This window comes from Salvelinus alpinus, chromosome 27 (assembly GCF_045679555.1).
Source record: "Salvelinus alpinus chromosome 27, SLU_Salpinus.1, whole genome shotgun sequence".
Lineage (NCBI taxonomy): Eukaryota > Metazoa > Chordata > Actinopteri > Salmoniformes > Salmonidae > Salvelinus > Salvelinus alpinus.
This window is the reverse complement of record NC_092112.1, coordinates 22649388-22676503: the sequence shown is the minus strand read 5'-3', so window position 1 is coordinate 22676503 and position 27116 is coordinate 22649388. Positions and strand designations below refer to the sequence as shown.

The 27116-nt window shown below is 42.2% G+C and overlaps 1 protein-coding gene across 1 annotated transcript in view; it reads left to right on the top strand.

Moving 5' to 3' along the window:
• The window catches only part of LOC139556184 (gamma-aminobutyric acid receptor subunit rho-2-like), a 30659-nt gene extending 4592 nt beyond the window's left edge, over positions 1 to 26067 (top strand). The window contains exons 3-10 of the mRNA XM_071369789.1: positions 19038 to 19105; positions 22391 to 22614; positions 22825 to 22907; positions 23018 to 23158; positions 23442 to 23594; positions 23772 to 23980; positions 24180 to 24203; positions 24339 to 26067. Of these exons, the coding sequence (XP_071225890.1) occupies positions 19038 to 19105; positions 22391 to 22614; positions 22825 to 22907; positions 23018 to 23158; positions 23442 to 23594; positions 23772 to 23980; positions 24180 to 24203; positions 24339 to 24653 (1217 nt within the window). The 3' untranslated portion in view covers positions 24654 to 26067. The remainder of the gene's footprint in view (positions 1 to 19037; positions 19106 to 22390; positions 22615 to 22824; positions 22908 to 23017; positions 23159 to 23441; positions 23595 to 23771; positions 23981 to 24179; positions 24204 to 24338) is intronic.
• Positions 26068 to 27116: the final 1049 nt, after the last annotated feature.

Here is a 27116-nt window from a genome sequence, read left to right as displayed (position 1 = left end):
TGGTTTAGAATCCACCATCTAAACAATGTTAGGATATTGAGACAAAGATTTTTCTGTTGTAGTGAATCTCATATTTGTCATACGGTACATCAAGTTTCACTTTGCTGTGTTCACCTATAAATGGAAGTATTAAAAAATATATATAATAATCTTCCACCGGGTATAAAACCCACCTGAGAAGTATATAGACCATTCATGGCTTAATCACATTTGCATTACACAGATTAATCAAATTTGCATTATGGTTTTTGCATCCCCCCATTTCATTCCTATGATTTCGAAGAACATCCGCCAAAGCCATCCCATCAATCGGATTTCTTTCAGGAGTGAGCAGCAGTGTCTAATGCATGGGCTTAGGTTAGTGATCTGGCCAGTGATAACCAATAGTAGATTTAGAGTTGCTAATCCATGCAAAGGGGAGCACTCCAGTGTTATTCGGTGAAATAGATACGGGCTATTTTTCATTCAGCATACTGTATATGTCTCTTCTAGACATTATATGACCGCCACGTGCAACACTTGAATTTCTATCTATTTAAATCAGACATCTAATCCAGTGGAGGCTGCTGAGGGGAGAACGGCTCATAATAATGTCCAGAACGGAGAAAATGGATTCAAACATCTGGAAACCATGTGTTTTAATGCATTTGATACCATTCCACAAATTCCGCTCCAGTCCTTACCACAAGACCGCTCTCCCCAAATAAGGTGCCATCAACCTCCTGTGATCTGATCTGTGATACTTGTAGCTTGAAATATAGTGCCTTCGGAAAGTATTCTGACCCCTTGACTTTTTCCACATTTTGTTAAGTTAGAGCTTTATTTAAAAATGTATTAAATATATAGATTTTTTTGCAATCTACACACAATACCCCATAATGACAAAGTGAAACGAGTTGATTTTCTATTTTTTGCAAATGTATTACAAATAAAAAAACAGATACCTTATTTACTTAAGTATTCAGACCCTTTTCTATGAGACTCGAAATTGAGCTCAGGTGTATCCTGTTTCCTTTGATCATCCTTGACATGTTTCTACAAATTGGAGTCCACCGGTGGTAAATTAAATTGATTTGACATGATTTGGAAAGGCACACACCTGTCTATATAAAGTCCCACAGTTGGCAGTGCATGTCAGAGCAAAAACCAAGCCATGAGGTCGAAGGAATTCAAATCAAATTGTATTTGTCACATGCTCCAAATACAACAGGTGTAGTAGACCTTACAGTGAAATGCTTACTTACAAGCCCTTAACCAACAACGCAGTTTTAAGAAAATACAACAAAAAAAGTAAGAGATAAGAATAACAAATAATTAAACAGCAGCAGTAAATAACAATAACGGGGCTATGTACAGGGGGTACCGTTAGAGTCAATGTGCGGGGGCACATTGAGGTAATATGTACATGTAGGTAGAGTTATTGTCCGTAGAGCTCCGAGACGGGATTGTGTCGAGGCGCAGATCTGGCGAAGGGTACCAAAACATTTCTGCAGCATTGAAGGTCCCCAAGAACACAGTGGCCTCCATCATTCTTAAATGGAAGAAGTTTGGAACCACCAAGACTCTTTCTAGAGCTGGCTGAGCAATCAGGGGAGAAAGGCCTTGGTCAGGAGGTGACCAAGAACCCGATGATCACTCTGACAGAGCTCCAGAGTTCAGTAAAATGCACATGACAGCCCACTTGGAGTTTGCCAAAAGGCACCTAAAGGACTCAGACCATGAGAAACAAGATTCTATGGTCTGATGTAACCAAGATTGAACTCTTTGGCCTGAGGGTGCGGGCAGCAATCGGTTGAAGAGCATGCACTTAGTTTTACTAGCATTTAAAAGCAGTTGGAGGCCACGGAAGGAGTGTTGTATGGCGTTGAAGCTTGTTTGTTGTTAGCACAGTGTCCAAAGAAGGGCCAGATGTATACAGAATGGTGTATACATCTGAATGTCCTTCAGTTGCCCAGCCAGAGCCCGGACTTAAACCTGATCAAACACCTCTGGAGAGACCTGAAAATAGCTGAGCAGCGATGCTCCCCATCCAACCTGACAGTTTGAGAGGATCTGCAGAGAAGAATTGGAGAAACTCCCCAAATACACGTGTGCCAAGCTTGTAGCGTCATATCCAAGAAGACATGAAACTGTAATCGCTGCCAAAGGTGCTTCAAGAAAGTATTGCATGAAGGGTCTGAATGCTTACGTAAATGTGATATTTCCAGTGTCGATGATAGCATGTAAATCTCGGTGGGGAATTTTTTTTAAAGAAAGTGGGATGCACGCCAGCAAAGCCAGTACACAACACAACATTAAACAATACATGAATTGCACTATAACGGCGACAAACGGTGCCCACAAACTGTTAGGGCTAGAGAACATTACCAATACCTATGCTCCGTATTTTCCGCTAGCTGCCCCACCACCACAGAAAGCACTGACCTAGGCTGAAACACCTGCATTTTGGAGCTGCCTTACTCAAGAAAGCTAAAAAGAGACCATGTTTGTATGCAGCTTTATTAACTTAATGATTTTATTTATTTTTACATTGTCTGCAAACTGATATGTGACACTTATTAACTTAATGATTTTATTTATTTTTACATTGTTTGCAAACTGATATGTGACACTTATTAATGCCAAAATAACATGCAAACAGGTAAGCTCAAAACAGGTGGGTAATGACGGGTCGCCACTGGATATTTCAGTAGTTTTTTTAAATACATTTGATAAAATTTCTAAAAACCGGTTTTTGCTTTGTCATTATGGGGTATTGTGTGTAGATTGTAGAACAATTTAATCAATTTTAGAATAAGGCTGTAACGTAACAAAATGTGGAAAAAGTCAAGGGGTCTGAATACTTTCCGAATGCACTGTACATAGAATTCGCACTGATATAGGACCAGGCCTACTGTAAACTGCATTATTGCTGAGCATGGACATGCCAAATGTTGTCAATAAGCAAGATTCAATTCACTAAAAAGAGAGCAAATAATTCAAATCAAACAACTTGTTTTAAATAGGCTATGTCTAAAAACCCTTACAGACACCATAATTGCTTCCCATGGGCATATAATATTAAAACAACGCACATCCAAACTTTTCACAGTAGCTGGACAAAGATCCAATACAAATAGAAAGGGAGAATGTCCACTCACAGTTCTACTGCTCCCAAATAGGCCTGTGTTTTATGAACATAATCGGAATCATTTTACAGATCAGATCGCATTCACACATCTCCAGAAGTTGCATTGCAAGCGCGCCACGGACATTGTCACCATAAAACATTCTAATACGTTTGGTTGTAATAAAATTCTACAAAAAACAAGCAAGTGTTTTCTTTATTGTGCATGTCCAAAACGGGACCTTAAATGGCTAAAATAATGTGGGCCTGCCTACAATGCATAGATAAAAAGGGAATGTCAGCTCACTGTTTTACTCCTCTTAAACTTAATATTTTAATAGAGCTTTGGTGATTAATATTTATATCCAAGCGGTCTCAAGAGCCAAACCCTTTATCGACAGTCTTGACTACTTGTAATGCCCGAGGTGTAGTGGATGAACAGGAGTCAAACGCAGGAGACAGAGAGTTCAGAGTAGCGTTCCAAATTTAATTCCCCACACGGGTGCAAACACGACGCTACTCAAAAAACAAATGCTTCACCACAAACAAAGTGAGAAACACGAAAATCACCAACCAACGTACACGTACCCTGACACACAAGAATGTACAGAGTGTACACACAACAATCCCGCACACCCAGCAGGCCGGGCTGCTGGGTAATAAAGCCCCACAAATCACCCTAACCACAAACAGGTGTACCTACTCAACAAAAAGGGAGGGGGAGGAAAAGTCAGTAGCAGCTAGTAGGCCGGTGACGACGACCGCCGAGCACCACCCGAACAGGAAGGGGAGCCACCTTCGGTGGGAGTCGTTACACTACTTCGCAAATGCATTGGGCAGGACAAAAAGCCTTCATTGAGAGGAGGCTATGCTTGGTTTTTAATCAAATAAAACAAAATGGTAAAAAACATTTGTTTTTTAGGTTTCTAAATACGAAGTATACAGGCACCAAAAGCATGTTAGTCTACTCTTGTTCCATCTACATATGGGCAGTGTGCATCATGGGTGGATAGGCTGCATTTCCGCTGTCAAAATTCATGCCATAACCATAACCGTTACCACTAAATCCAGATTTTTGTTGGTCTTAAATATCCCTATTAGCGCTTTGGATCATGTTTTTAAGGACACACCTCAAATATTTCCACCCCACCCATCTGAGCGCAAGCAAGTTGATATAAGACCGGTAAATTGCAGAACCTAACGTTAGGCCTGGAAAATGACAGTGCAGCAGTTTTTACATGACAAAATTGCAAACTAACGTGCTATTTGAATTAGAATTTTGGACCCCGTTAGGGGGTCCCATTAGCCCATAGAAAACACATTGAATGACAGATTCACACATGGAAAAACAGTCAAAAAACAAATACCCCTTTTTTTGGGCAAAAAAACTACTTCCATATACAGTACCAGTCAAAAGTTTGGACACACCTACTCATTAAAGGGTTTTTCTTTATTGTTACTATTTTCTACATTGTAGAATAATAGTGAAGAGATAAAAACTATATAATAACACACATGGAACCATGTAGTAACCAGAAAGTGTTAAACAAATCAAAATATATTTTATATTTGCCACGTCTATTCCTGCTCCCCCTCTCCGGCATTCGACATCGCTGGTTTACTAAATCACCGGTCCTGGCAACCATCATTACGTGCACCTAGCATCAATCATTATGTGTACCTGCTCCTCATGATGACACACACCTGGACTCCATTTCCTCACTCATTACCTCACTATATCTAGCACTCACTTAGGTTTATTCCCCAGGCAGTATTGATGTTGTTTCAGGTCTGTACGCTACTATTGTTTCTTGTATTGTTCCATGGTTATTGTATTATTAAACTCACCACTTGCACTTGCTTTCTGACTCCCAGCGTCTACGTTACAGAATACAGGCTCAACAAATGGAAGCAGCATTCACAAGTGATAGGCTAATATTGTCACCCATCAGACTACTCTTGATTTCATCTTGTCTTTACATATACTAAATAATATATGTGGTAAATTTGTTTTGATTTAGAATGGACCATTACCATGCAGCTGTCTCGAAACAGGGGCAGCGGAATAAAATACAGTTCATCTATACACTTAAATATCGAATGGAGGACACTTTTCCCTTGGCTAATTTTCATGCCAGCCAGGTAGGCTATACTCCTGCTGTAAAGAGAAGCAATGTGCTTAATATTAGGAAAAATAAATATAGTAGTCCTAGCCTAATAGAAAGCTGATGGGACCCTCCTCTTTTTAATAGAGGCCATCACTCTGTTTAATCGAGCAATTGCATAGCCTGTTGCGCAACATGACCTCATGGGCTCTCATGAAGTGTTTGATTAGATTTTCGATTACATTTGCATTGATGTCAGAGTGATTAGAGGAACAATAGAGTGCCAGGCAGTCAGCAAGTTTGGTAGGCTACAAATGACCATGAGCAGCATCGGCGCTTGGAGAAGCCTAATTACCGTGACTAAACAGTCACTTGGAATTTGACTGCCCTAATGACTTGTGACCGCCATTGTGGCGGTAATACGGTCACCGTAACAGCCATAGGTGTAAGTCAATATTAGGAAAGTCTTCCCAATGTTTGGTATACTCAGTGTATACTTCCATATTTTGTTTTTACCTGGTACCGGGCTACCTTCAGACGAGTCTTGAGAGGCCGGGGGCATCCTAGAGCAAAACAACCGATATGTACGTGTTCGTGGGAGTCTCACCATCCGATAGTGTGTAGCCAAAACAGTTCGGATGCGACAGACTTTTTGTGAGAAGACTGATTCTCAGGATGTCTCCTGGTCTGACAAACACCGCTGTAGCGGTGGAAGGCCGACATCAGCGGATGCAGTGGATTGAGATCTCTAGTTTAAATGGACAGATTTTTATGGGGATTTTTTTATTATGCTCTAGGCCTAGGGGACTTACAGATTTTGTGATCTTTCCTGATCTGCTGGTATTTTACAGCAACATTACATAATTGAGTACGTTTACATGCACAGTAATAATTCAATATTAAACTGATTATGGCAGTAGGCAGATTATGCAATAGTCATGTAAACACCTTACTCTGCTTATCTTAATCGGCGTGAGGTCAAAATCGAAGTAAGCATACAACGTTTAAACACCTGGTTTTCTGAGCAATCATTCAAATTATTAGGACACGTAAACACCATAACCGTTCGTTCTACCAGTGTATTTGATCTGCGCATTTGCTAGCACAAGCCGAGTGAGCCTCCCTCTTTAGCTCGATTGAAGTGAGTTCAGAAGAACTGAATGTATGCATCCTAGAAGTAGTTTTCATATACAAACTTTATATGTCCCAACTCAGAATCAAATATGCTTCCCAAAAATAACATGGTCGGTGTGGTAGAGCGTTTATTTTGATTGGTGATTTTCTGCATTTATCAGAGTGCCATCAGGTAACCTGATCTCAGATGTGTCCATGTAAACAGGATTATTAGGGAATTCGTTCTTCTTGCAAAGCATGTAAACGTTTTAATCAAACTATTAAATTAATCTGACTGTCCACAACAATAATCGCATTACTGTGTGCATGTACCATACTCATTGTTCTGTACAGAGATCTGAATAGCTAGCGGTTGTCTTGACTCCTGTGTATGAGAAAACTGACTAAATTATGCTGATCAACCTGTTTGTTATTTTATTTTATCTGTATTTAACTAGGCAAGTCAGTTAAGAACAAATTCTTATTTTCAATGACGGCCTAGGAACAGCCATGAGGTGTTGTGTACGTGTTAATATATATTTTTTTGTAGTAGTAGTTTCGTAATTTCAGTGTTATCTTTGAAGTCTTTGTGGCAGTCAGCTGACTGGGGAATTGCTTACTCTATCATCTTGACTTCCACAACAGAGACACTCTTGATGACTGAATTCATCAGCACAGGCCATAGTGGCACAGGCCACAACACAGGCCATAGTGTCTGGAGTTGTGTGCCCCATTGACAACTGTTTACCAGATCATAGTAACGTCTAGGGTTGCAAAATTCTGGTAACTTTCCCAAAATGTCCATGTTATCCGGATCCCTGTTTATTCCCTCCTGATTCTGGGAATCTTCCAAACGGGATTCATAGAAAACCAGGGAATTCTGGGAAAGTTACTGGAATTTTTCAACCCTACTAACGTCCCACTCTATGAAGAGACTGAAGAGAACAATATAAGTCAGTCACACAGGGCTTTGCTGTGATCTCATCAGAATATCTTATACGTGAGCTTTAACAAACAACTATTTTCTAAGGGAACAGGAAAACTGATACGGAGTCAACTTGAGGTTAAACGCACAGTGAAAATGTCAAACACATAGTTCTCCATTCTCTGGACAGGAGCCTATAATGACCCATAATGATTGTTCTCAGCAGTGGTCTTCTAAGAAGAGCACACCTCCCACAGCCACAGCCTCCACACCCCCCTCAGCCACAGCCTCCACACCTCCCTCAGCCACAGCCTCCACATCTCCCTCAGCCACAGCCTCCACACCTCCCTCAGCCACAGCCTCCCCACTCCCTCAGCCACAGCCTCCACATCTCCCTCAGCCTCCACATCTCCCTCAGCCATAGCCTCCACAGCCACAGCCTCCACACCTCCCTCAGCCTCCACACCTCCCACAACATCCACACCTCCCACAGTGTCCACACCACCCTCAGCCACAGCCTCAACACAGCCACAGCCTCAACACCTCCCACAGCCTCCACACCTCCCACAGCCTCCACAACTCCCACAGCCTCCACAACTCCCACAGCCTCCACATCTCCCACAGCCTCCACATCTCCCACAGCCTCCACATCTCCCACAGCCTCCACATCATAACCATGCCCTCCTGTGGCTCCAGATGGAGGGAGCACATGTAATCACTATGAATTAAAGATATGTTTCTTAAATAACCACCCCAATCCCCCGCTAGTTCCGTCTAATCCAGGGGAAGAGGCCACGGGAGGTCAGGCTGTTCTCCCAGCAGTTGGCAGGTGTGGCAAGCAGCATCATCCACACAGGTCCTGGGAGGGGAGGTGGTCCCGGGGGAGCTACTGCCTGGGAAGCTGGTGCCTGGGTCCCTGGGTCTCTGCCCAGTTAAGGATCTGATAGATGGCATATGGTGTGAGTGAGGAATGACAGGGCACCCAGCTGGCACAGGGCGATGAATTAATATCCTCTCTTCCAGGTAACAGGCTAGTGGAGGCTGAGTGACAAGAGGCTTTAGTTACTAGCGATTACATAAGAGGCTGGCACTACGGCAGCGCAGGCAGATTAGACAATGGCAGGCGATCAGGACACTACCAAAATGCATAACAAACATACAGTTGAAGTCGGAAGTTTACATACACCTTCGCCAAATACATTTAAACTCAGTTTTTCACAATTCCTGACATTTAATCCGAGTAAAAATGCCCTGCCTTAGGTCAGTTAGGATCACCACTATTTTAAGAATGTGAAATGTCAGAATAATTGTAAAGAGAATTATTTATTTCAGCTTTTATTTCTTTCATCACATTCCCAGTGGGTCAGAAGTTTACATAAACTAAATTAGTATTTGGTAGCATTGCCTTTAAATTGTTTAACTTGGGTCAAACGTTTTGGGTAGCCTTCCACAAGCTTCCCACAATAAGTTGGTTGAATTTTGGCCCATTCCTCCTGACAGAGCTGGTGTAACTGAGTCAGGTTTGTAGGCCTCCTTGCTCGCACACGCTTTTTTAGTTCTGCCCACAAATTTTCAATGGGATTGAGGTCAGGGCATTGTGATGGCCACTCCAATACCTTGACTTTGTTGTCCTTAAGCCGTTTTGCCACAACTTTGGAAGTATGCTTGGGGTCATTGTCCATTTGGAAGACACATTTGTGACCAAGCTTTAACTTCCTGACTGATGTCTTGAGATGTTGCTTCAATATATCCACATAATTTCCCATCCTCATGATGCCATCTATTTTGTGAAGTGCACCAGTCCCTCCTGCAGCAAAGCACCCCCACAACATGATGCTGCCACCCCCGTGCTTCATGGTTGGCATGGTGTTCTCGGCTTGCAAGCCTCCCCCTTTTTCCTCCAAACATAACAATGGTCATTATGGCCAAACAGTTCTATTTTTGTTTCATCAGACCAGAGGACATTTCTACAAAAAGTATGACCTTTGTTCCCATGTGCAGTTGCAAACCATAGTCTGACTTTTTTATGGCGGTTTTGGAGCAGTGGCTTCTTCCTTGCTGAGCAGCCTTTCAGGTTTTGTCGATATAGGACTCGTTTTACTGTGGATATAGATACTTTTGTACCTGTTTCCTCCAGCATCTTCACAAGGTCCTTTGCTTTTGTTCTGGGATTGATTTGCACTTTTCACACCAAAGTATGTTCATCGCTAGGAGACAGAACGCGTCTCTTTTCTGAGCGGTATGACGGCTGCGTGGTCCCATGCTGTTTATACTTGCGTACTATTGTTTGTACAGATGAACGTGGTACCTTCAGGTCTTTGGAAATTGCTCCCAAGGATGAACCAGACTTGTGGAGGTCTACTGAGGTCTTGGCTGATTTCTTTAGATTTTCCCATGATGTCAAGCAAAGAGGCACTGAGTTTGAAGGTAGGCCTTGAAATACATCCACAGGTACACCTCCAATTGACTCAAATTATGTCAATTAGCCTATCAGCAGCTTCTAAAGCCATGACATCATTTTCTGGAATTTTACAAGCTGTTTAAAGGCACAGTCAACTTAGCGTATGTAAACTTCTGACCCACTGAAATTGTGATACAGTGAGTTATAAGTGAAATAATCTGTCTGTAAACAATTGTTGGAAAAATGACTTGTGTCATGCACAAAGTAAATGTCCTAACCGATATGCCAAAACTATAGTTTGTTAACAAGAAATGTGTGGAGTGGTTAAAAAACTATTTTTAACCTTTTTGTGCTAGACGTGCCACTAGCACCCCACCTCGACAACATCCGGTGAAATTGCAGAGCCCGAAATTCAAAATACAAATATCGTAATATTAAACATTCATGAAAATACAAGTGTCATACATCATTTAAAATCTTAACTTCTTGTTAATCCAGCCGCTTTGTCAGATTTCAAAAAGGCTTTACGGCGAAAGCATAACATGCGATTATCTGAGGACAGCGCCCCGCGTACAAAAGCATTAAAAACATTTTCCAAACCAGCAGAGGCGTCACAAAAGTCAGAAATAGCGATAAAATAAATCACTTACCTTTGAAGATCTTCCTCTGTTTGCAATCCCAAGGATACGAGCTACATAACAAATGGTCGTTTTGTTCGATAAAGTCTTTCTTTATATCCCCAAAAAGTCAGTTTAGTTGGCGCGCTTGATTCATTAATCCACCTGTTCCCCTCATTCAAAATGCATACAAAGGAATCCCAAAAGTTACCAATAAACTTTGTCCAAACAAGTCAAACAACGTTTCTAATCAATCCTCAGGTACCCTAATATGTAAATAAACGATACAATGTAAGATGGAGAATAGTGTGTTCAATACCGGAGATAAATAACGAAGTGTGCGCCCTCATCCACGCGCGCGACCAGACTACAGTCAAAATGAGAACCACCTTGAAAAACTACAAATTCTAGCTAATTTTTCAAAAAACAAGCCTGAAACCCTTTCTAAAGACTGTTGACATCTAGTGGAAGCCATAGGAACTGCAATCTGGGAGGATTTCCTTTGATTTTCCCATAGACAGGCATTTCAATGGGTGGTCACCTCAAAAATAAATTCCGGATGGATTCTCCTCGGGTTTTCGCCTGCCATATCAGTTCTGTTATATTCACAGACATTATTTTAACCGTTTTAGAAACTTCAGAGTGTTATCTATCCAATACTACCAATTATATGCATATCCTAGCTTCTGGGCCTGAGTAACAGGCAGTTTACTTTGGACACCTCAGTCATCCGAACTTCTGAATACTGCCCCCTATCCCTAAGAAGTTTCCAACCTAAGTGTATGTAAACATCCGACTTCAACTGTATGTATTCTGCGTTACTTGTGCTTCTTATGTGAACCTTTAACATGGGTTAGATGAAACTGTGTGCTATATAATTGCATAGAGAACTGATTTATAGGATCTATGTGCTGTTTAAATAAATATTACTTTATTTGGAGAAATTCTCAAATCAAATCAAGTCAAATCAAATCAAGTTTATTTTATATAGCCCTTCGTACATCAGCTAATATCTCGAAGTGCTGTACAAAAATCCAGCCTAAAACCCCAAACAGCAAGCAATGCAGGTGTAGAAGCACGGTGGCTAGGAAAAACTCCCTAGAAAGGCCAAAACCTAGGAAGAAACCTAGAGAGGAACCAGGCTATGAGGGGTGGCCAGTCCTCTTCTGGCTGTGCCGGGTGGAGATTATAACAGAACATGGCCAAGATGTTCAAATGTTCATAAATGACCAGCATGGTCAAATAATAATAATCACAGTAGGGTGTAGCAAGTCAGCACCTCAGGAGTAAATGTCAGTTGGCTTTTCATAGCCGATCATTAAGAGTATCTCTACCGCTCCTGCGGTCTCTAGAGAGTTGAAAACAGCAGGTCTGGGACAGGTAACACGTCCGGTGGACAGGTCAGGGTTCCATAGCCGCAGGCAGAACAGTTGAAACTAGAACAGCAGCAAGGCCAGGTGGACTGGGACAGCAAGGAGTCATCATGCCCGGTAGTCCTGACGCATGGTCCTAGGGCTCAGGTCCTCCGAGAGAGAGAAAGAAAGAGAGAAGGAGAGACTTAGAGAGAGCATACTTAAATTCACACAGGACACCGGATAAGACAGAAGTACTCCAGATATAACCAACTGACCCTAGCCCCCCGACACATAAACTACTGCAGCATAAATACTGGAGGCTGAGACAGGAGGGGTCAGGAGACACTGTGGCCCCATCCGATGATACCCCCGGACAGAGCCAAACAGGAAGGATATAACCCCACCCACTTTGCCAAAGCACAGCCCCCACACCACTAGAGGGATATCTTCAACCACCAACTTACAATCCTGAGACAAGGCCGAGTATAGCCCACAAAGATCTCCACCACAGCACAAAGCACAAACCAAATCAAATGTTATTTGTCACATGTGCCGAATACAACAGGTGTAGGTAGACCTTACCGTGAAATGCTTACGAGCTCTTAACCAACAATGCAGAGTTAAAAAAAAAGTGAATAAACAAAATGTGCTAAGTAAACTAAAGAAAAAATAGTAACACAATAGAAATAACAATAACAAGGCTATATACAAGGGGTACCGAGTCAATGTACAGGGGTACAGGTTAGTCCAGGTAATTGAGGTAATATGTACATGTAGGTAGTGGTAATGTGACTATGCATAGATAATAAACAGAAATTAGCAGCAGCGTATGTGAAGAGTGTGAAGGAATGTGAAAGTGTGTGTGTGTGTGTTGCGTCAATATGCATGTGTGTGTGTGTGTGTGTGTTTTGTGTGTGTGTTGGAGTGTCAGTGTAGTATGTGTGAGTGTGTGGTTAGAGTCTAGTGAGTGTACATCGAGCCTGTGCAAGAGAATAGGAAATAGGAATAGATAAGAATAAAATAAGGGAGTCAATGTAAATTTGACAATGGCAATTTTTAGGGCCTTCCACTGACACCCCCTGGTATAGAGGTCCTGGATGTCAGGGAGCTCGGCCCCAGTGATGTATTGGGCCGTACGCAATACACCTTGCGGTCAGATGCTGAGCAGTTGCCATACCAAGCGGTGATGCAACCAGTCAGGATGCTCTTGATGGTGCAGCTGTATAGAGGGCAATATGGTGTTGAACACTGAGCTGTAGTCGATGAACAGCATTCTCGTGTTGGTATTTGGCGTTTTTGAGCACAGGGACTATGGTGGTCTTCTTGAAACATGTAGGTATTAGAGACTGGGTCAGGGAGAGGTTGAACATCCCCCGCTAGTTCAGGGCATTTCAAAAAGGCTTTACGGCGAAAGCATAACATGCGATTATCTGAGGACAGCGCCCCGCGTACAAAAGCATTAAAAACATTTTCCAAACCAGCAGAGGCGTCACAAAAGTCAGAAATAGCGATAAAATAAATCACTTACCTTTGAAGATCTTCCTCTGTTTGCAATCCCAAGGATACGAGCTACATAACAAATGGTCGTTTTGTTCGATAAAGTCTTTCTTTATATCCCCAAAAAGTCAGTTTAGTTGGCGCGCTTGATTCATTAATCCACCTGTTCCCCTCATTCAAAATGCATACAAAGGAATCCCAAAAGTTACCAATAAACTTTGTCCAAACAAGTCAAACAACGTTTCTAATCAATCCTCAGGTACCCTAATATGTAAATAAACGATACAATGTAAGATGGAGAATAGTGTGTTCAATACCGGAGATAAATAACGAAGTGTGCGCCCTCATCCACGCGCGCGACCAGACTACAGTCAAAATGAGAACCACCTTGAAAAACTACAAATTCTAGCTAATTTTTCAAAAAACAAGCCTGAAACCCTTTCTAAAGACTGTTGACATCTAGTGGAAGCCATAGGAACTGCAATCTGGGAGGATTTCCTTTGATTTTCCCATAGACAGGCATTTCAATGGGTGGTCACCTCAAAAATAAATTCCGGATGGATTCTCCTCGGGTTTTCGCCTGCCATATCAGTTCTGTTATATTCACAGACATTATTTTAACCGTTTTAGAAACTTCAGAGTGTTATCTATCCAATACTACCAATTATATGCATATCCTAGCTTCTGGGCCTGAGTAACAGGCAGTTTACTTTGGACACCTCAGTCATCCGAACTTCTGAATACTGCCCCCTATCCCTAAGAAGTTTCCAACCTAAGTGTATGTAAACATCCGACTTCAACTGTATGTATTCTGCGTTACTTGTGCTTCTTATGTGAACCTTTAACATGGGTTAGATGAAACTGTGTGCTATATAATTGCATAGAGAACTGATTTATAGGATCTATGTGCTGTTTAAATAAATATTACTTTATTTGGAGAAATTCTCAAATCAAATCAAGTCAAATCAAATCAAGTTTATTTTATATAGCCCTTCGTACATCAGCTAATATCTCGAAGTGCTGTACAAAAATCCAGCCTAAAACCCCAAACAGCAAGCAATGCAGGTGTAGAAGCACGGTGGCTAGGAAAAACTCCCTAGAAAGGCCAAAACCTAGGAAGAAACCTAGAGAGGAACCAGGCTATGAGGGGTGGCCAGTCCTCTTCTGGCTGTGCCGGGTGGAGATTATAACAGAACATGGCCAAGATGTTCAAATGTTCATAAATGACCAGCATGGTCAAATAATAATAATCACAGTAGGGTGTAGCAAGTCAGCACCTCAGGAGTAAATGTCAGTTGGCTTTTCATAGCCGATCATTAAGAGTATCTCTACCGCTCCTGCGGTCTCTAGAGAGTTGAAAACAGCAGGTCTGGGACAGGTAACACGTCCGGTGGACAGGTCAGGGTTCCATAGCCGCAGGCAGAACAGTTGAAACTAGAACAGCAGCAAGGCCAGGTGGACTGGGGACAGCAAGGAGTCATCATGCCCGGTAGTCCTGACGCATGGTCCTAGGGCTCAGGTCCTCCGAGAGAGAGAAAGAAAGAGAGAAGGAGAGACTTAGAGAGAGCATACTTAAATTCACACAGGACACCGGATAAGACAGAAGTACTCCAGATATAACCAACTGACCCTAGCCCCCCGACACATAAACTACTGCAGCATAAATACTGGAGGCTGAGACAGGAGGGGTCAGGAGACACTGTGGCCCCATCCGATGATACCCCCGGACAGAGCCAAACAGGAAGGATATAACCCCACCCACTTTGCCAAAGCACAGCCCCCACACCACTAGAGGGATATCTTCAACCACCAACTTACAATCCTGAGACAAGGCCGAGTATAGCCCACAAAGATCTCCACCACAGCACAAAGCACAAACCAAATCAAATGTTATTTGTCACATGTGCCGAATACAACAGGTGTAGGTAGACCTTACCGTGAAATGCTTACGAGCTCTTAACCAACAATGCAGAGTTTAAAAAAAAGTGAATAAACAAAATGTGCTAAGTAAACTAAAGAAAAAATAGTAACACAATAGAAATAACAATAACAAGGCTATATACAAGGGGTACCGAGTCAATGTACAGGGGTACAGGTTAGTCCAGGTAATTGAGGTAATATGTACATGTAGGTAGTGGTAATGTGACTATGCATAGATAATAAACAGAAATTAGCAGCAGCGTATGTGAAGAGTGTGAAGGAATGTGAAAGTGTGTGTGTGTGTGTTGCGTCAATATGCATGTGTGTGTGTGTGTGTGTGTTTTGTGTGTGTGTTGGAGTGTCAGTGTAGTATGTGTGAGTGTGTGGTTAGAGTCTAGTGAGTGTACATCGAGCCTGTGCAAGAGAATAGGAAATAGGAATAGATAAGAATAAAATAAGGGAGTCAATGTAAATTTGACAATGGCAATTTTTAGGGCCTTCCACTGACACCCCCTGGTATAGAGGTCCTGGATGTCAGGGAGCTCGGCCCCAGTGATGTATTGGGCCGTACGCAATACACCTTGCGGTCAGATGCTGAGCAGTTGCCATACCAAGCGGTGATGCAACCAGTCAGGATGCTCTTGATGGTGCAGCTGTATAGAGGGCAATATGGTGTTGAACACTGAGCTGTAGTCGATGAACAGCATTCTCGTGTTGGTATTTGGCGTTTTTGCGCACAGGGACTATGGTGGTCTTCTTGAAACATGTAGGTATTAGAGACTGGGTCAGGGAGAGGTTGAACATGTCAGTGAAGACACTTTCCAGCTGGTCAGCGCATGCTCCGAGTACACGTCCTGATAATCCATCTGGCACTGCAGCCTTGTGAATGTTACCCTATTTAAAGGTCTTACTCACATTGGCTACAAAGAGTGTGATCACACAGTTGTCTGGAACAGCTGGTGTTCTCATGCATGGTTCAGTGTTGGTTCCCTCAAAGCGAGCATAGAAGGCATTTAGCTCCCCTGGTAGACTCATGTCACTGGGCAGCTCGAAGCTGGGTTTCCCTTTGTAATCCGTGATAGTTTGCAAGCCATGCCATATCCGATGAGCGTCAGAGCCGGTGTAGCAGGACTCAATCTTAGTCCTGTATTGATGCGTTTTCTGTTTGATGGTTCGTCATAGGGCGTAGCGGGATTTCGACATAGCGTGTCCGGATTAGTGTCCCACTCCTTGAAGCGGAAGCTCTAGCCTTTTGCTCAGTGTGGCTGTTGCCTGTAATCCATGGCTTCTGTTTGGAATATGTACGTACGGTCACTGTGGTCACTTATTATTGAAGCCGGTGGTATACTCCTCAATGGCATCGGATGATTCCCGGAACATATTCCAGTCTGTGCTAGCGAAACAGACCTGTAGCTTAGCATCCGCTTCATCGGACCACTTCCGTATTGAGCGCATCACTGGTACTTTTTTGCTTGTAAGCAGGAATCAGGAGGATAGAGTTATGGTCAGATTTGCCAAATAGAGGGCAAATGGATTTTTGCTTGTAAGCAGGAATCAGGAGGATAGAGTTATGGTCAGATTTGCCAAATGGAGGGTGAGGGAGAGCTTTGTACGTGTCTCTGTGTATGGAGTAAAAGTTATCTTTTTTTTCCCCCCCTAGTTTTCCTGCATTAAAGTCCCAGGCCACTAGGAGCGTCGCCTCTGGATGAGCACTTTTTTGTTTGCTTATGGCCTTATACAGCTTGTTAAGTGCGGTCTTAATGCCACCATCGGTTTGTGGTGGTAGATAGACAGCTACACTCTTAGAAAACAAATTGCCATCTGGAACCTTAAAGGTTATTTGGCTGTCCCCATAGGAAAACCCTTTGAAGAACCCTTTTGGTTCCAGGTAGAACCATTTTGGGTTCCAGGTAGAACCATTTCCACAGAGGGTTCTAAATGGAACCCCAAAGGGTTCTACCTGGAACCAAAACGCGTTTTTCCTGGAACCAAAAAGGTTTATCTTTGGGGACAGCCGAATAACCCTTTTGTAACCCTTTTTTCTAATACTGTACGAAGAATATAGATGAAAACTCTCTTGGTAAATAGTGTGATCTACAGCTTATAATGAGGTACTCTAACTCAGGCGAGCAAAACCTTTAGACTTCCATAATATTAGATATCGCACAACAGCTGTTGTTGACAAAGAGACACACCCCACCCCCAATCTTACCGGAGGCTGATGTTCAGTCTTGCCGATGCACAGAAAACTGAGCTAACTGTATATTATCCATGTCCTTATTCAGCCACGACTCGTGAAACATAGGATATTACTGTTTTTAATGTCCTGTTAATAGGATAGTCTCGAACAGAGCTCATCAAGTTTATTCTCCAGTGATAGCAAGTTCGCCAGTAGAACTGAGGGGGTAAATGCGGATTATCCACTCGTCGACACAGTCTCGCCAGGCATCCGACTCGCCAACCTCTGTAGCGGCATCTCCTCTTCTTACGAATGACGGGGATTTGGGCCTAGTCTGGGAAGAGCAGTATATCCTTTGCGTCCTACTCATTAATGAAAAAAATCCTCGTCCAGATCGAGGTGAGTAATCACTGTTCTGATGTCCAGAAGCTATTTTCGGTCATAGGAAACGATGGCAGTAACATTATGTACAAAAAAAGTTCAAAACAACGCAACAAAAACACACAAAATAGCACAATTGGTCAGGAGTGCTGAAAACGGCAGCCATCCCCTCTGGCACCATTTTGAGTCCATATACTCGCAAAACCACACACCTAACACAAATCTATCACTCATGACTCATCCACTGCAATCAAATGAATATTTGAAAATATGAGTGTGTGGGTTTGCCCTCAAACGGTTTTTGATATTAGCTGTAGATTATCTGTAGCTGTATTATCGTGTAGTAATAATTGGAGTCTTCCAAATTGGAGGCTGGGATTGTGGTGCTGATCAAAGGAAAAGGATACCAGCGATAACGAGGAAGAAGTACTGTATGTAGAAGATATGGAAATCCCATGAGCTCCAAGTTAAGACCTAAACTCAGACAAAGGATTTTTTTACCTACACTAATACAATGCAGTAAAAAAGTTTCCACATTTTGTGGTGTTAGAGTCTGAAATGTTGACACTTTTAATGTATTTACATTTTTCTACTGATCTACACAACTTACTTCCCAGGGTTACAATTGAAAGTGTGAACATGTCAGACTCTAACACAACAAAATGTGAAAACTGTGCAGGGGTTCACATGCATTTTCACTGCATACCATACACTGAGTGTACAAACATTAAGAACACCTGCTCTTTCCATGACATAGACTGACAAGGTGAATCCAGGTGAAAGCTATTGATGTCACTTGTTAAATCCGCTTCAATCAGTGTAGATGAAGAGGAGGAGACAGGTTAAAGAAGGATTTTTAAGACTTGAGACAATTGAGACATGGATTGTGTATGTGTGCCATTCAGAGGGTGAATGGGCAAGACAAAATATTTAAGTGCCTATGAACAGGGTATGGTAGTAGGTGCCAGGCGCACCGGATTGTGTCAAGAACTGCAATGCTGCTGGGTTTTTCACGCTCAACAGTTTCACGTGTGTATCAAGAATGGTCTACCACCCAACGGGCATCTAGCCAACTTGACACAACTGTGGGAAGCATTGGAGTCAACATGGGTCATCATCCCTGTATAATGCTTTCAATACCTTGTAGAGTCCATGTCCTGACAAATTGTGGCTGTTCTGAGGTCAAAAGGGGGAGGGGTGCAACTCAATATTAGGAAGGGGTTCCTAATGTTTGGTATACTCAGTGTATATCAAGAGAAAGTTGCGTTTTTATGTTTGATATCTGATGTCTCTGTGATACGCTTTCACACTAACTCACCTTAAACCATTTATGTCAACTCGCAAAGGGAACCTGTGTTTTCACCTGAAACCTTGTCTGATGAATATGAGTACACTGATAAACAAAAATAATCTCATTCTTGTGACTGTTGTTTTGCAGGCCCTGCTGTCCCTGTGGGAGTGGATGTTCAGGTGGAGAGTTTGGACAGTATATCAGAAGTGGACATGGTAAGTGAATTGATAAACAAACATTGACATTTTAACATTTCAATGAAGTCAATGTTAATAACTTATCACAGGTCAGTGGAACATTTGAAGTGGTCATTGTGATAATGTTTAAATTAATCAACTATTGGATGCAATGGGTAGAGATGCTAGCCACTCCTACAACAAATTGAACCCCTGAAAATGAATGGGTCATTCACAATCTGCCAACAGGTGTTTTGCAGCTGATACGCTATAATCCACTATATTTGTCATGCTCATTAATCTCTTATTCACAGACGGATAATGAAAATGGATAATAGAAGCACAGTGCTAGAAATTATGTTTTATGTTCAAACGAAAGACCATGCGCATGTTCCACCACAGTAATATAATTAAATGGAACTTCTTTTCTAAGCTGCAAATTGGAGTCCAAACAGCAGTCCTGATGTTCTGTAAGCCTCTGTGTGGGAGGATAACCAAGGATTACATTTCATTCAGATCTCAGTATTTGTATATAATTGTTTGAAAATAGACAGGACAAATTATTGCTTTCAAACAATGACTTTCCTTAATGATATAATGTAAGAATGATGGAGGACAAGTGTGTTCAGTCAGACTTATCAGCCATGCCATTATCATTATGCAATGTTACAGTGGTCTATATTTGTTAAATGTGTCTACATTTGCTGTTCTACACGCATTCTATGTAATGACAAAGGTACTGAAGTGGGCACTGGTTTTTTCGTTGTTGTCATTATTATTTTAAGTCATTATTTCAGATCTATATGAGTTTGAGTCTCTTAAAACAGGTGTGATGAGTGCAGATGCATGAAGACAGGACACACCAAGAGGATTTATCAATAAAACAGATAGCATGGGGGGTGGGGTCATCGTTGTTTTATCAGACTACAGTATGTATGGGTGGGACATAGTTTGTACTACATAGAAGGAAATAGAGATACAATAACAAACGCAAGACCACCTCTTGGGAAACATGTTTTTCTTATTCTAAAACTCACATCCTTGGGAAAAAAATGGAACAACACCAATGATATGATTATGTAATGCTGCGAGGTGAATTGAAAAGAGGATGATCTGCTGTGGTAGATAAAGTGGTGTAGTCGGACATAAAATAGATCCGTTTGCCTATTAACAGATACAGATCAATGAGCAGATAGGGAGGAAAGGGATATGTGTGACCAATGCAACCTCTAACCCAAAGCTGTCATTACTGTATGCGTCTCATCATCATTAATGTCAACTCTGACGGCCCTCTCTGGACATATTACATAATATGTTCCCTACTTATACTGAGAACATATGTCTGATCATAAACCTACGCTGTAATCCAGGGACAGGGTGAGACCCTGGTAATCCCAATATACAGTTCATTTGGAAAGTATTCAGACCCCTTGACTTTTTTCACATTTTGTTGTAGCCTTATTCTAAATTTGATCAAATTATTTTTCCCCTCATCAATCTACACACCATACCCCATAATGACAAAGCAAACTCAGGTTTTTAGATATGTGTGCAAATGTATTAAAAAGAAAAAAACAGAAATACCTTATTTACATAAGTGTTCAGACCCGGAATCAAAATTGAGCTCAGGTGCAACCAGTTTCCATTGTTCATCCTTGAGACATTTCTTCAACTTGATTGGAGTCCACCTGTTGTAAATCCAACTGATTGTAAATGATTTGGAAAGGCACACACCTGTCTATATAAGGGCTCACAGTTGACAGTGCATGTCAGAGCAAAAACCAAGCCATGAGCTCGAAGGAATTGTCCGTAGAGCTCCGAGACAGGATTGTGTCGAGACACAGATCTGGAGAAGAGTACAAAACAATTTCTGCAGCATTGAAGGTCTCCAATAACACAGTGGCCTCAATCATTCTTAAATGGAAGAAGTTTGGAACCACTAAGACTCTTCTAGAGTCTCTTCTAGAGTCACCACTAAGACTCTTCTAGCTGGCCGCCCGGCCAAACTGAGCAACAGGGGGCGAAGGGCCTTGGTCAGGGAGGTGACCAAGAACCCGATGGTCACTCTGACAGAGCTCCAGAGTTCCACTGTGGCGATGGGAGAACCTTCCGGTAGGACAACCAGCTCTGCAGAACTCCACCAATCAGACCTTTATGGTAGAGTGGCCAGACAGAAGCCACTCCTCAGTAAAAGGCATATGACAGCCCGCTTGGAGTTTGCCAAATGGCACCTAAAGGACTCTAAGACCATGAAAAACAAGATTATCTGGTCTGATAAAACCAAGATTGAACTCTGGCCTGAATGCCAAGCATCACGTCTGGAGGAAACCTGGCACCATCCTTACGGTGAAGCGTGGTGGTGGGAGCATCATGCTGTGGGGATGTTTTTCAGCGGCAGGGACTGGGAAACTAGTCAGGATCGAGGGAAAGATGAACAGAGCAAAGTACAGAGAGATCCTTGATGAAAATCTGCTCCAGAGCGCTCCGGACCTAAGACTGGGGGCGAAGGTTCACCTTCCAACAGGACAATGACCCTAAACACACAGCCAAGACAACGCAGGAGTGGCTTCGGGACAAGTCTCTGAATGTCCTTGAGTGGCCCAGCCAGAGCTCAGACTTAAACCCTATCGAACATCTCTGGAGACCTGAAAATAGCTGTGCAGCAACGCTTCCCATTCAACCTGACAGAATTTTAAAGGATCTGCAGAGAAGATTGGCAGAAACTCCCCAAATACAGGTGTGACAAGCTTGTAGTGTCAAGCCCAAGAAGAGGCTGTAATCGCTGCCAAAGGTGCTTCAACAAAGTACTGAGTGAACGGCCTGAATACTTATGTATTCCGTTTAAAAATAATAATAATAATGTTTACAAACCTGTTTTTGCTTTGTCATTATTGGGTATTGTTTGTAGATTGATGAGAAAAAACAAACAATTTAATAAATTTGAGAATAAGTCTAACGTAAGAAAATGTGGAAAAAGTAAATGGGTCTGAATGCTTTCCTAATGCACTGTACATAGCCACGGGAAGATGTTTGGGGGTGGGGGTGCTGCTATTTTTTTTGTGACGGCTACAGACTGCTATATCAGTCCGTTAATACAGGGCTAGTAAAGGCCCAGTGCACTAATGTTTTATTAGTAATATTTTTTTTATTCAGATTTTTCATGGGGCACCCTCAGCACCCCTACTTTCCGCGGCTATACCAATATATACAATGGTTCAATCTAGAACTCTCAGTCCAGAAAAGGGTTCAGAGGATTTATACAAGGCTGCAACCAACCAACAAGTTAATCCAAAAGCAATCTCTTTTTGTTTTGGTGAACTGCAGGACTTCACTATGACCCTGTATCTGAGGCACTACTGGAAAGACGAGAGGCTGTCCTTTCCCAGCACAACCAATAAGAGCATGACGTTCGACGGGCGCCTGGTCAAGAAGATCTGGGTGCCTGATGTGTTCTTCGTCCACTCCAAGAGGTCGTTCATCCACGACACCACCACAGAGAACATCATGCTAAGGGTGTTCCCAGATGGACACGTGCTCTACAGCCTTAGGTGAGGATGGAAGCTGCTGCTGTTCCTAGACTCCTTTTGTGTCAATCTCCACGTTCTTCAGAAATGCAACAGTGACATTTCTATGATGGCAGCGCAGAACTCAGTTGATCCAAATTTTCCCAGCAGACATTTACCCAATCTCATAGAGGATGTAGCAGGTTGATGTGTTATGTTTGCGTCATCGTGGGTATGTTGTGTTTAAATCCCCAGGGTGACGGTTACTGCTGCCTGTAACATGGACTTCAGTCGTTTCCCTCTGGATTCACAGACCTGCACATTAGAGCTAGAGAGCTGTGAGTAGTGGGACTCTTACTGCCTCACACTGTGTTTAAAAAGGGATTTGGTGTGGTGGTACAAAAAATCTGGCAGATTTGAATTTGAAATCCATGTCTGTTATCTCCAGATGCTTACACGGATGAGGACCTCATGCTGTACTGGAAGAGTGGGGATGAGTCCCTGAGCACGGACGACAGGATCTCTCTGTCTCAGTTCCTCATCCAGAAGTTTCACACTACCTCTAGACTGGCTTTTTACAGCAGCACAGGTAGATCCACAAATCAGGTTTTAGGGTCTGATGATAATATGTATTGTATACAAATCACACATACTATACAAAAATTGACTCCATGTTGCAGGATATTAATAGTCAACATTTGAATATATTGTAGCACAACAGTTTGTATGGATTTTTGGATGTGACAATTTCACTGCATCCCTATACAGTACATTGTTGTACAAATACATCTGCTCTTAGGTTCTTAAGAGAAACATAACCCATTTTCATATTTATGGTGATTCCTCACGTGTCTTTGTCCTCTTCTCTCCAGGCTGGTACAACCGTCTGTACATCAACTTCACCCTGCGACGCCACATCTTCTTCTTCCTGCTGCAGACCTACTTCCCTGCCACTCTGATGGTCATGTTGTCCTGGGTGTCCTTTTGGATCGACCGCCGGGCCGTACCGGCCAGGGTCTCACTAGGTAAGTTACACTCTTTGAAAAAAACATTCAACCTAAAACATAAAACAGCTGTCCCTCTGGAGAACCATTTGAAGATCCTTTTCTCTAAGAGTGTGGATTTGTTGGTTCATATCTATATGAGGATACTTCCTTCAGTCTTGTGCTCACACAGATGTTGTGTGTTGTACTGTGCTCCAGGTATCACCACGGTGCTCACCATGTCCACCATCATCACTGGAGTCAACGCCTCCATGCCCAGGGTTTCCTACATCAAAGCTGTGGACATTTACCTCTGGGTCAGTTTTGTGTTTGTGTTCCTATCGGTGTTGGAATATGCCGCCGTCAACTACTTGACGACGGTGAGGGACGGAAAAGATCGGAAGCTTAGGGAAAAGGCCAGAGAGCAGGTAAGGGCCCCCATCCTATCATACCACACTGTACTGCTGTTTTTTATGTCCTTTCAGCATTTGTTCTACTCTGATCTCTCTCTCTCTTTCTCTAATAAATAAATATGCCTTTCAGCAGATGCTTTTATCCAAAACGATTTAGTCATGTGTGCATACATTTGTTTAAATGTAATCTCACTTTCTCTCCCCTGCCCGCCAGTCCCTGAGCCTAGCCAGAGAACAGGTAAGGATCCTCATCATACCACACTGAACTTTGAGTCCTTTCAGCATTTTTCCTACTCTGATCTCTCTATTTTTCTTGCTCTCTCCCCCTCAACCCCCACCTCTCTCTATTTATCTCTTTCTCTCTGCCCTACAGTCACTCCCCTGCACCTGTGGCATGTCCCACACCGGGACCGGGATGGTGGATGGCGACGGGACCTACAGCGAGGCCGACACCAACAGCCTGGCCGGATACACCAGGGCTGACGCTCCCGAGGACACCCCAGAGAAGCAAGAGCACATGGTGGTGCACCTATCCCTGGACAATGAGTCCACGGGAACCAAGAAGAAAGCGCGCTTCCGCAGCTTCAGCCTCATGCAGAACACCCACGCCATAGACACCTACTCCCGCATGATCTTTCCAGGATCCTACATTATCTTTAACCTCATATACTGGTCTGCATACTGCTGAGGCTTTCCCAGATGGCCCTGGTACAGTCAGCAGAGAGACAATCTACTGGTGTTTACTGTACCAGATAAAACAGGACAGCTATTGGATTCTGATAATGACTCAAAGTGGTAATGACCTCCATATTTCACATTGTGAAGGATATCTTAACACCTGGGTGCATAACGGCAGATCTCACAAAGGATTTCCCAGATCTCTGGATGGATAACACCATACTATCCTCACCAACTGTACAGCTTTCCTACTTTCTCTATAGAAACTATTTACACAACCATGCAGGTCCAAGCAACAAACTACGATGGACTACCTACCTGCTCTTCTATTTATTTCAATTTGATCTCTGGAATCAATGCTGTTTTATCTTCATGGTACTGTCAAAGCAGGGAAACAATATCTGTAATACTGACAGTATACGTACATCTGGAATGGACTACGGGCTAAGTGTTGCCCAAGCTTGCCTCTTTAACCAGAAAACAGAACGCTTGCTCTATAATGCGAGGGTTTGACCTCTAAACCATGTTTATTTGACAGATCAGAGTGAGTGCAGGCACCAATTGCTAATGAGCACATTGAAACACAGCCACAGACTTATGTCTTCTAGAAATGCACCAAGTGTTATTATTTTTAACAGTTGATAATGATTGAGAAAACCACACAAAAATGTAAACCGACATAATACAAGATGGAATTATCATGAAAAAGATTCACATAGATACAGTATTTCATTATTTATTCATTATTAACCTATTTATTTATGTTTATTTATTCATTCATTTTTGGCCTTTCACTTTACTTACATAATTACTTTTTAGTGCACTGATAGACTCATATTCCATTATACCTTAAGATGTTAAAAACAATGAGGCTGGATAGATTTTTCAGTGGCTGCAGTTCCCGAATTTCTTATGAGGTCAGTGGTCACAGAAATTATGTGAGGATGGATACCATTTATGAATGCTTATGTGAACTATCATGAAGCATTATCAGTGATGTAATGAACTTGAACAGCCTTAAGTGAACTGTTTTTTTTATGGCTGTGGTTTCACGCCACAGCTATATTTTTCCTGTTTGTTTGTTTGATTGACTGTTTGGATTACGAGTGACTACATATCGCTTTGTGCAAGTTTTCTATCCAGTATTCTAGCCAACCAATATATTAGTAAACATGGTACTATATGTAGTAAGTAGGTAGCCACAAGCATGAGCTGGATTTACTAGCTGTGATGTCACTCATCAGAACGCACGAAGCTCTTGCATCCATATTGCCGCTGTAGATATGTCAGCATGTTGGACAAATGCTTAACCAATGCAAACCTTGTCCACAAGCTGCACAACTACGGCTGATTATTGTTGCATCAAATATTAAGAATGTATCCTTTTTGGAGCAGATTTTATAAATAAAGGCTTTAAACTAAAAGCAAGTTTGCAGTAAAAGTGTTTGAGAATAATTCATGACCATACAGATGTGTTTGCCTGTTGTCAGTCTAAGAAACATTTTCTTTTAAATGCTGGAGGTAGTTACGGTAATTTTCCCAAAATTCCCAGGTTTTCCAAAAATCCCAGTTAGAAGATTCCCTGAATCAGGAGGTGATATGCAGGAAATCCAGAATTCTCCAACCAAGATTTCTGTAAACCCTGGGAATTTGGGGAAAGTTACTGGAATTTTGCAACCCTGGCTGGATTATGATATTGTTTCCTTATGGATGAGACAGCGTTACTCAGGACTAAGGACTATGAGATATTATTACTGGAAATCTTAACTTCTAAGAATAATTTATATCGGAGACAATCTTCCCATGGGACGTACATCCGTCGATCCGTATTATATATATATTTTGGAGCGCATTCATTGAACATTTAAATCCCCAAACAAATCTAATGAAATTAGCCTCAGTGAGAACGTCTAAGCTGCCACCACCTACACAGCACACTGCTGCCATATGTGCCTATATATTACAGCATATCATTACAACATAGTGGAGCTCACAGGAGGCTGCTGAGGGGAGAACGGCTCATAATAATGGCCGGAATGGAGCGAATGGCTTCAAACACCTGGAAACCATGTATTTGATGTATTTGACACCATTCCCCAATGCCACTCCAGTCATTACCACGAGCCTGTTCTCCCCAATTACAGTGTCACCAACCTCCTGTGGAGGAGCTACAGTACAGTTGCTTATACATTGCCTTCAGACATTATTCACAGCCCATGACTTTTTCCACATTTTGTTGTGTTACGAAGTGGGATTAAAAGGGATTTTATTAATATTTTTTGTCAAAGAAAACCACAAAATACTATATAATGTCATGGTCAAAGAAAAAAGCTATTTAAAAAATATATATATTATAGAAAATAAAACACTAATATACCCTGATTCAATACATGTTAGAATCCGCGATTACAGCTTTGAGTCTTTCTGAGCAAGTCTCTAAGAGCTTTGCAAACCTGGATTTGCCCATTATTCT